Below are 11,270 nucleotides of genomic sequence, written 5' to 3'. Positions count from 1 at the left end.
CACACATATATATATAAAGAGAGAAACAGTCAGGCAGACAAATCCCTAGGGAAGATGGAGTAAGAAGTATGCACTGAAAGAATAAAATGAGTTCTGAACTAAAGTGACACTAACTATAAAATTGACTCAGAAATACGATGTCAACGTGTTTTCATCACTGCGGTCTTCGTAATTCTTATATATTCCCTACACTGCAGTCTCTCAAAAACTCACATTATTTTGGCTGCTCGTCGAATAAAGGAGAACGTTTTTGAATGAAAAAAGTTGGTTGCTGCTATTGCTGTGTGATGAAACTGTGGAGAAAAAGTTTTTTTTTATTCTTTGGACGGAAGTAAGTACACTCACTGGCTGCGGAACAACTGAAACTTCAGTCACGTGTCCTGGTTGGCTTAAGAAGCTCGTTTGTATACGTAGACTCCACCGTAGTGCTTGCACCCATGAGTAGTGGCTCTCTCAAATTAATCGAATCAAGGAATAAACACAAGGGAACTCGTTTCATTTTGTTTCGTTTCCCTTTTACCCAAGATTCACTGTCCGTGATGATCGGCAAATGTATTTCTGGGAATAATAATACACAGTATACCTGCGTCTTTCAACCACATCTGGAGCCAGAAAGCGGAAAGTACAGACTAGGTAGTCCACTCGTAAAGTAGTTTTCTTTCTCCTTCCCCGAAAGTCCTGTGGAAATCCATATTTCCTCAGCACTGGTCCAGTGAAAGGGAGTGTGACACAGAATGTAATTGTCTTTTGCTTCCAACCGTCGTCGGAGCAGACGTTCATTGTGGCACAAGACACCAGACACAATGGTTCTTTTTATGCTTCTGCTTTCTCAAAAGCGTTCTTAAAGACAGTGAGCTCCGTTATTTAACGATAAAATCATCCCAACAGGTCTGGAAAGCTAAGTTTCCAAAAAAAGAACGGAAATAGGAGATGGGACCACTACACTGTCACCAAAGTACTACTTTCCATGGGAAGAGCCAAGTCATGTGTAGTCACTCCGTATCCACGGAGTCATTGTGTCCATCGTCCTCAGAACTCGAAACTTCCGGCTGCAGAACAGCGTGGTGGAGGTACAGACTCAAGAGGTCCGCGATGAACGCTTTGGAGTCGGCACTGAGGAGACTGGACACGCGCTTCTCTGTGGTGTCCGAAGTCCGTCTCTGCACCAACAGCACGTTGTTGGCGAAACCCTCAACGAACAGCGCCTCGTTGGTGGCGGAAACTGCGTCAACCGGAAGGTGTCCGGTGATAAGTCCTCCCTCCGTCTTCCGATCTGCGCATGTGCTGCCCTCCTCCCGCCCGTTCCCCTCGTGCAGAGCCAGGACACAGGACACGTCTGACAGTCGACCACGAGTGGCGGAGGAGGTCCGACGACTGTGCTGATACAAGCTGGCGGTGGTGGCGACAGTGGCGGTGGAGGAGTTGCGGTAGCCGCTGGCGTCGGACATAGTACTGCAGCGGCGACCCTCCTTCCGGAAGCAGGTGTCGCTACAGCAGCAGCCCCGGCGTGGCAGAGGTCTTGAAAGACCTTCCGGAAGGCCGAACGGAACTCGTTGTTTTTGTAGGCGTAGATCCAAGGGTTGAGGCCGCTGTTGAGGACAGCTAGCAGTGTCAGGTAGTTCCGCAGCCAGGGGCTCACCTGGACGGCGCTCGTCACCTCGGCCAGCAGGCAGGTGAGGTAAGGTAGCCACAATGCCAGGAAGGCACCGATGACCAGCGCCAGAGTCAGAGAGTACTTGGCGTCCTTCATGATGGAGCGGATACGGAGGTTGTGCTGCACCGACGACTCTACGGCGGCGATGGCGCGGGCGTGGTGGCGAGCCACGGTGTAGATGCGGAAGTAGCAGATGGAGATGGCCACGCAGGCTGGTCCAAAGATGGCGCTGAGGAAAAGGATGTGCGCGTTGTCATGAAGTTTGAAGGAGCAGGCGACCCATTCCTCCTCCTCCTGGCGAGGCTGCGAGTACCAGCCGGCCGGAAGCGGAACCCACACAATGGCTGTGGAGTAAAGCCAGGTCAGTGCCACCAGCAGGCCGATCTTGCGCCGGGTCATGACTGACACGTACTCCAGTGGGTTGACCAGCGCCGTGTGGCGATCGTAGGCGATGGTAGCGAGCGTCAGCACCGACACGCCACACGCCGTCAGCAGGATGCGATTGGGCGTCAGGCACAGTACCAGGTTAGAAAACTGCAAGCCAACCGCATTTTATACTTTTAATTATTTTCCATACTGATAAATAAGAATCAAGCACAGACATTTTTCCAGATTAAAAAACCTTTCAGTCTGTAAAGGTATCACGATGCCGACTCCAAGATCACTTTTAGGTGAAAGAAAGAAGAAGGAGTATGGGGAATAAATACCCAACATTCCTGTACTTGTTGCATTAAGATAATCCCCCACTCATCAACTTCATCAAACTACTTTCACTGCTAAACAACTGGTTTGTTTTATTCCTTGATGAAACTAAACTGAAAATATTTTTTTATTGTCTCGAAAGTTTTACAATTACTTCTCTTGATCGCGAAAAACAAATTAAATACAGAGATTGTTTAAAAAGAAAGTATTCTGTGATTACTTCCCCATGTTGTGAGCTGCGACGACACAGCAAAGATAACTATAATGGTAATCACGCTTGAATAGCGGATGGGGGGATGATTTTGAGGGTCTGGAAGCGCCACTCACCTGCATAGGTAAAATCTCCACTAAAATGACGAAGGGGGTGACGAGAGCGACGAAAATGTCGACAGCGGCGAGGGAGACGATGAAATAGTTGGTCGGCACCTGCAGGCGCTTGCACTTGATGACGCTGACGACGACCAGCAGATTGCTGACAAGGATGAAGGGCACGATCACCGCCACGACCGCTACACCGCAGACCTGCTCCACCGTCCACGACGACGGTGTCGTCTCTCCCGGCGTGGTCAGACCCTCCTCGCCTGTGACGTCAGTTCCGCTGAAATCGAAACCGTCCAGCACGTGCGGGATGTTGGTGTTGGCGAAGAGAAACCCCTCTCCACCCGCGCCGGGATCGGGATGGATCCTGGATCCCAAGGCTCCGGACTGGATACCCAACATGCTGACGTGGCTCGACATTTGCAGCCTCGTTGTCAGGCGCCTGCTGGGATCGTTGGGTCTGGACATGGAAACGAAGATCCGCGAGTCTCCAGTGACCATCCCACACCTCTCGGCGCTGTCAGCTCTCTCCCATGTGCGCTCGTCTCAATGAAACGACTGTCCGGTCTCCAGCACTCCACAGGGTGGTATTACTGTCCTGTGTCTATTCTGGGCTTGCTGCACTTATTTATACAGTCTGGCAACGCGGCTCATTATGGCCGGCTCTCGTCCTTCCGCTGGGGCACCGTTTCCGTTATTCTGCTGAAATGGAAACCGTGGAATTTGGACTCCGAGGACACCACCGCGACAATCTTAGTCACTAAAGTAAGACAGACATCATGTAAGCTTTTTACTTCTAAATTAAAGATTCTCTTAAGAAAAGGCATATTAATATTAATTCACCGGATTTCAGGAAGCATAAAGACTGACTTCGTGCATGGCTGAATCAGTTACTGTTTGTTTGTCAGTCGCTCTGTACCTGTAGGTCGGTCTGGCTATCCATCAATTTGTTCTCTTCAGTCAGCATGCAATACAAGCCATTTTAAAACAACACTTATGTTTGTAATCATACATCTGTATGCAGTAACCTATGTTGTCTTTTTATTTATTCATCCTTGTGAACACCTCTGCTTACCAGAAAATCTGACAACAAGTTTATTTGTGACTATCTCAAGATAAACGTCATACGAAATCACTGATGTTCAAAGTTTAAAATATAAACGGACATAAATATAAACAGACATTCACAACAACTAAACATTTAAACAAAACACATTTAAAGCGCAAATTATGATCCTTTTATAACAAAAGGAAATCTTGTTTTCGACAGTAAATTTATTTGAATATTTTGCGCTTATTTCATCAGTTTTTTTGTCTTCGTTCCACTCTGTGTGTCAGAATACACGAACATTGTGGACAGACAACAATGTCAAAGACGCAGTGGACACAAGTGTATTCCTGTAATTTTTATACCTCCGCCCAACTCAAGCACATGACAGAAAAGGCCTTATTATTGTTTGTGTTTACATACTATATTATTTTTCATCAGATAACATTCTTATTTTCTCAATAGCCCATAGATTGTAATATAAATTTGATTTGATAAATCTTCTGCCTATTGCTCCTGTTTGGACTGGCATACTGTACATATGTATACAGAAACATAATAAGACTGAAATACGATGTATTAACACGATTTTCTAAAAAGAAATACAGTTACGCACTTGTTTCACGAATATAGAAATTTTAATATATTTGCATATTTTCGTGGGTTTTTTTTTCATTAGTATATTAATTGTAAAATTACACGTGGATCTTTTTACATTATACAAAAATCCCATTATAAATTTAAATTGTCAAGTTTTAAACTCTTTACTTCATAAAAATAAATTGGACGTAAATAGGAATATCTATACTGCTTTACCACTTATATTTCTTAAAACCTTTTTCACTCAAATTCAAATTAAACTCAAAAAGATATCTTTACCTGCTGTCTTTTATTAGTTTCACAAAGACGGTGCCTAGACGAGCATCCCCATCTAACAACAGCCTTGTCCTCCATGTCTTTGTATTTCATTCATTCGAAGACGAGAGCAGTCACAAATCAAACTGACTTTCACTGCTTTAAATGCACTCATCGTCTGCTTACATTTCAGTTGACTCGCTTCGGTAGGCGCCTGACGACGTCTCAGGCGCGAGGTGACCCAAGAGGTCACTTGACAGCTGTGACGCAATGGGTGCGCGCGCACCACGTGGGTGTGCGTCTGCGGCACCGTTAACTTCGGTTACGAGTGCTAGGTGTTCTTGCAGTTTGGCAGTAGAATGCAGGGTCCAAGCCTGGCATCGTGGTTTTATTTGGGAAGAAATAGCAGGGGTACGATGGGAGGTAAGCGGTTATTTTTACCTCGATCCTTCAATCGAGTTTACCGTGAAACTGTCATTCAAAGACGATCATCTTAATCCTCCAGACATCGTGAAAAGATCACAAAACATTCAGTGGGTGACGTTCAGCTGTGATGTTTTAATAAATAGTATTTATATCTCCAAAACTATTTTCTGAATCTTGCTCTATCCTTATTTGTTTAATGCATAAAGCATTAAAAAATTAAATTTTAAGGAAATTACCACAAACATTTCTTTCACTCTCGCTACCTGCAATGGCGTAGGCCAGGGGTGCAAGGGGGTCAACCACCCTCTTTAAAAGATGACGCTGGAGTTTCTTTATAACTGAGTTATATTTTCCTTTTATTTAACATCATCTTTATGATATAGAAAAATCAGTTTTAAATTTGCTCCCGCTCCACCTCCGCTCATCAGACGAGGTGCAAAGAAAGGTCTCCTTTATCAGTCTTTGATTAGAACGGCTTCACATCAAAGGCTTCTAAACTTTCATCTTCAATCCTTCCTGAACTGAATGTGATGGTGTATGGGGTAAACCTGGCGTGAAGTGCCTGCCTGTTTGGACATCGTTTGGCCGATGCCTGAAGGTGAACGGCGACGGAATAGTCACAGAACCCATATTAGCCGCCGCCACATGGCCGCAATTTCGTCGTCATGGCAGCGCCATCCCCGGCATCTGCATTCAATGGAATACCGACCTGTGTGACCAGAATATTCTCAACGGGATTTCCGGAGGCTGCTCCGCTTTCAACAAGTGCTTCTGTTCCATTTTATTCCTCTCCTGTTGAATGTCTGGTTTCGCTTGGAAATGTTCTTTTTTTAACAAATCGTTTTATTTTTTCTTACATGCCGGTAGGAACTATCCTAGAATGAGGCAGTCTTTTATTTTTTGTAGTTTTGTTTTACACTCATTGTATTTTTCAATATAAACTGTTGTCTTTTCGACCTTCTTATATTCTATTTAATTTAAACAGGAAAACAAATTGTCGAAGAAACAAACACGAATCCCTAGTCAAGCAAATAGATACTCAAGTCAACAAGTAATACCGCAGAAAATGGAGAGAGTAAATAGAAGATAGAATTATAACCAGTGTCCTACATCATGAAGACAATAATTATGACCACGTGATCCCATGGGGGTGCGGTGGGAACGGCAGACAACCGAAAGAAAAAAATTGCACATCTGGAATTTAGATCCTTTAGAGTAAGTTGTAATTGTAAAATCAATTAAATATTTAATTAAAGGGGTTAGGGACAACATAGTTGATTTGTGATTTTTCAGCCAGCAAAGGGTAAAGTGAACGGAGACAGATGTAGGAGTGGGAGTAGGAAAAAAAAACATGAAAGGTGCAGGATTATCGATGCTGAATATAATATTGTGTCAGTTTTCACAACTGCATCATCTGTCCCTACCCACTGAGAATCGGGTCCAGAAAGAGGATTCTAGTACATCGATGGGAAAGTGGAAGCCAGTAAGATGAGACAGATACAATACTGTACTTACATAAATCTCTGAATCACGTATACGAAAATGTCGGGAAAATGTCATGAAATTTACAGATGATATCAGTCTTCTTCTCTCTCTCCCTCCCTTACTCAGTCGATCCCTCGACTGGGATTCAAGATGGATATCTTCATCTGTTCCTCGGTTCTCTCTCTCTTCCCCCTCTCTTTCTCAAATTCACTGAGTGTGAGTATTCACCTTTCCCATCTTCTACCACAGCATAAAATTTACATTTTGTACTCATGCCCTATTGATCACGTTCAAATCTTTTCTTTCATCGTACACCACCTTCGCACACTCCTTTACAGCCGATCGCCCGTGCTGATAATCTGGACCAGATGCCATGACAGCTCTACATCATCTGTATAATCTTCATCGCCACCATAAATCTCCCACTTCTGGCGACTGCTGTTGACAGCCACCTCTTCTGTTTCAAGAGCACTCTTTCAACCTGAATTGACTTTTCGTCAGATTTATTCCTCCCTCAATCGTTTAAGTCTTGTGATGGTGGTCAGGGTAAGGCAGCCACTGAATGCTGAGCAGTGATTTTCCAAGATAATCCTTTTGTAAAGTGTTCAGAGCACGGCGTGTCCACACCACAGCTGTCCAATGTCTACTGACGGAAGTATGTTGCAAATATACGGGTAGACTGGAGTTTTGTAGTCAAGCGTATGTTTGCGCTTTCTCTTAGTTCAACTTCATAGTAAAATTGTCACTGCTATGGATGAGAGGTAACAACCCTACATTATGAGTCATATTGGTGTATGTCACTCTGACCTGAGGCCACAATAAAAACACCGAGTTTATGAATCTATTTCATATAAAAGTAGAGAGTAGAACTCGAAAACCACCCACAAAATGTCAGATAGAGAGAAAGAGAAACATGAACAGAAGGAAGATATGCTAGACATAATAGGCCACCTTGGCAACAGTATCAAGACAATAATTAAGGAATTAGTGCGGTACAAAATTTGTTCTAATAGTTTGTGTTTATATTCTACTTAGGAAACTGACACAATTCTTCCTGTTATATTTATGTTTTTTCTAATTCGGGAAATCCTGCTTTCATAATTCATGATAATCTGAAATTTTGGCGTAGCGGTATACACAAGAGGGCATAACTCTTGTGAAGTGTTCATTCTTATACTTGTATTTCCTGTCATTCAATTTCTCTAATTCATTATGTTTCTTTTTTGTTTTGTCTGTACTTTTATGACATCACCAGACATTTGCTTGTTTCTGGCTATTTAAGGTTCTCAAGCACCCACCAAGTTCTTAATCCTTAAATTCGAGTTGATGGGTTCGTCTCTCACACACGTTTAGTTCTCGAGAACTGGCAAGAGTAGTGGGACGACAGCATTTGCTTTCTACTGGGATCTTTGTTTTTAAATATCAGAGAAACAAAACAAGCAATTACTTACCCCTTCTTAACTGAAGGTGTGGTCAGCGTGAAAACCTGTAAAGCCCTGCAGCTCCGTATCTTCTGGCAGGATGTAGGTTAAAGGTCACCTAGTCAAGTCTTCTTGAAGTCTGGAGTTGATTCTTTCAGTCTTGCCTGGCCAGAGGAATTACTTCTAAATCCCACACTTTATTCTCTCTGCAACCTCAACTGACAGATTTAGCAGTTGTTAGACGATTTCGTGGTTTCAACTTTTAAGAAAAAACAAACTTGATTACATGTAATTATTTACTTTATTGTGCCCTTCAGGCTGTAAGAAAGAAAGCACGAGAAAATAAAAAGATTCCGTAACTTTTTCTCTGTAAAATTTTTTTATTATATTTTATATCTCATAGCATGCAATAGCCTTCAACATTTCTGTGATGACGCATGCATGTTTGTTGATACATACCAGAATATCGAGCGCCCTCTAACGCCGACTTGCACAAGGGAGAGAATTCAACATCTTCTGCTGCTTTTCATTGACGACATGCTGACCTCACTCGCTTGTGACTTATAGGACAGACAAACAGTTCTCCAACAGTATATACTTTTCAAAACAAACCGTAGGTTTGAGGAATTGAGTCATGGGAAGTCATGTCTGAGGCACAAGCGAATTCGATTTTCCACAAGTTCATGTGTTATATAAAAAATAAACTAATGCCCCCTGTATCCCATATAGCAGCATCACTTATTTTCACAAAATACCTTATTTATGTAGATTTTATGATTATTCTTGTCTTTTATTAAGTGCTTGTAGCGTGTTTCTACTTCTAAGATCATGTCAAGAATATTGTCGAACTCTTGCATCAGAAAATGGCACACAGCTACTTCAAATTTCACATTTTGCTAAAATATGCTTATTTTGTAGTCCATCGTCTGATTCCCTTTCCTCCCCAACCATTTAAGCAGACAGCTAATGACAATGAAATTAATTATATAGGTCTCGTAAGTGTGTTTTTGGTGACTGAAGATGGCCACTCACCATTAGCATTGGGGGCAACCATCTAGGGGACTGATGTTGCAGTTAATTGCAGCTGAAAAACGAAAAAAGGAAATCAAACATCATCCACCTGCGTCGTAATAAAGACACTTTTACAAGTTGTAAAGCTGTTTCTAGACTGTTATTGATATTAATACTTTTGTCACAGTTCCAGGAGGACGAGGTCAAGGGTCACGTTGCAGACGCCGAGCACGTGCTGATCAGCGCCAGAACACGTGCAAGTCGCAATGACAAGCTTGTCCCATATTTTGGACTCGGAATTCATGAATAACCGTCTGGCAGGATGGGAAAATCCTTTTTTTTTTTCCTGTCTCGTACACAAACCTAATTCTCGAACAGAGGTTACAGTGGCAGATGCCAGCGACACCGTAACCTGACAAGGGCGGTCACTCTCAGTCGTACGCTTTGAGAGGTCGTGGAGGTCATAAGAGAAGAGACTGTCGATGATTTCACTGGCTGGAGAACCCTGCATGGCAATCCCTGCTTAGGATGTTGAGCACTTCTCACTATCTTCCCACACAAGCTGCCGTCTTCTCCATTTTTCGCTTCAGTCGTCCTGTCTGCCAGCATCCCGACACGTCCACGGTGAAATAAAATCAATTTCTTTCAGTCCACGATCCGTGCTACTTGTCTGTTGTTCCAATCTAATGTGTGGAACACTATTTACCCTGCTTCAGTTTCCAGAACAAGTAATTTATCCTTTGTCAGTCTCCACACATCACTTATCCCGTGTTGTATCCCCAACACAACATTTATCATGCGTCTTTGTTATAGTGCATTCCAAGTAAGTCCAGAATACTTCTACTGTTGTTCAGCAGGAGATGAACTTGAAATCTGTAGTTTGCAGATAGGGTATTAGTTTTATTTCAGTCCATCATACCTTCTGGTATGAAGAAACAGTAAATTGCCCTATAGCTCGGCCCATCCTCCGTGCCAAACATGAATACAAATGAGAACACGAGCTCCAGCAGGACTCTACAAAAATCAGGCAGAAAGTTAGAAAATCGTTTGTGCACAAGAACCCTTACCATATCTACAATTTGTTACATTCTGAACCACGTGTGGAACATTTATACAGCAAGGTCTATGAAACATTCTTTGTAAAAACCTTTTAACAAACGGTTTCAATAGGAGAACTGTATTATTTCACAACGTGAACGAGAAAGCAAAAGAAACATCGCCAACGGCCAACTGTACCTGCATCTGCCAGCATCTTTCAGTAGCTCGACCTTGTTTTGCCAAAAAAGAATGGGGTCGATTGCGGGGTCTCCGTGCGTGGGTCTCGTCCTTTTGTCGGTGTCCGGCCGAGCCGTGACGGTTTCCAAACGGCAAGTGCAGCGTCATGCAGGCACCCAAAGCATGAAAGCACCTGCATGGACTTGACCCTTGTCCAGCGAGTACCATGACGGCTTCTGAAGGAGGGTTCACCACCGTCTACTAAATACACTTCACTTTTTCTTTTTCTTTTGGCGTCCTGCAGTAGCAGTTTGCCAAAGACAATGCTAGAAATAATTTGTTCTTCAAATTATTTAATTGTATCTGTAATTCTTTAAAAGATATTTTAGTTGTTTACTCAAAGAGTTTCTGGGATTTTTTTAAAATTCTGCACTCATATTATTTGAAACGCACCACTTTTTTCTATCTTTACACAGAGCAGGCAGAATGAGCGGTGTATCTCAGACAGCAAGCATACTTATATTGTTCTACTTGCGGACTTTTCTTGTTAGAATAACAATGGAAATAAGCATATTCATAATTTAGGTTTCCTCTAAGTAAAAGAAACTTAAATTCCTAACCTTTATTCTTCATCTCTCAGTGGCTCTATTCTTACACACTACACGTACACATTTTAGGTCAAAATAGAATGACTTCTTACACACCTTTTACATTGTTTAGTCAACAATAGTTAACTTCTCAGACATTGTTTAAATATATTACATATTTAAAATTTAAAAAGTTAGACTTCTCACAGCTATTTAAAATATTCTACATATTTTAAATCAAAATAGGTTGACTTCTCATACATATTTTAATATTTTACTGTCATCGTGCAGCTTTGTTCAGGCAGCACAGCTCCGAGTTCTTCTAGTTCTAGCGACTGTTTACCTGTTTTATGACTGTTATTTTAACGAACTGTCAAAAAAAACCCAAACGTTAATAATTTATTAATGAAAAAATCCCTCATTTTTACTTGTGTCTGTGAGCATAAGAATGTTTTTACTTTACTGAAAAGCTTCTTCAGGATTCTTGATGGATAGAAATAAAATATATTGTGACAAATATAATTGCTTTACAAAATTCTTCGGAATTC

At 42.2% G+C, this 11,270-nt stretch overlaps 1 protein-coding gene across 1 annotated transcript; it reads right to left on the bottom strand.

Moving 5' to 3' along the window:
• Nucleotides 1-316: 316 nt before the first annotated feature.
• LOC112570907 (octopamine receptor beta-2R-like) lies at nucleotides 317-3,214 on the bottom strand. Its single transcript, XM_025249622.1, has 2 exons — nucleotides 2,684-3,214; nucleotides 317-2,188 (listed from the first exon to the last, which is right to left on the bottom strand). The coding sequence occupies exons 1-2, from the start codon at nucleotides 3,173-3,175 to the stop codon at nucleotides 1,079-1,081; spliced, it is 1,602 nt and encodes a 533-aa protein (XP_025105407.1). The 5' UTR covers nucleotides 3,176-3,214; the 3' UTR covers nucleotides 317-1,078.
• Nucleotides 3,215-11,270: the final 8,056 nt, after the last annotated feature.

This window comes from Pomacea canaliculata, linkage group LG8 (genome assembly GCF_003073045.1).
Source record: "Pomacea canaliculata isolate SZHN2017 linkage group LG8, ASM307304v1, whole genome shotgun sequence".
In the NCBI taxonomy this organism is placed as follows: domain Eukaryota; kingdom Metazoa; phylum Mollusca; class Gastropoda; order Architaenioglossa; family Ampullariidae; genus Pomacea; species Pomacea canaliculata.
This window is presented reverse-complemented; position numbering and strand designations above follow the sequence as displayed.

Coding starts and splice junctions, on each gene's coding strand:
- LOC112570907 (XM_025249622.1), bottom strand. CDS start 3,175: ATGGTCACTGGAGACTCGCGGATCTTCGTTTCCATGTCCAGACCCAAC. Junction 2,189..2,683: donor TGGAGATTTTACCTATGCAG/GTGAGTGGCGCT, acceptor GTTGGCTTGCAG/TTTTCTAACCTGGTACTGTG.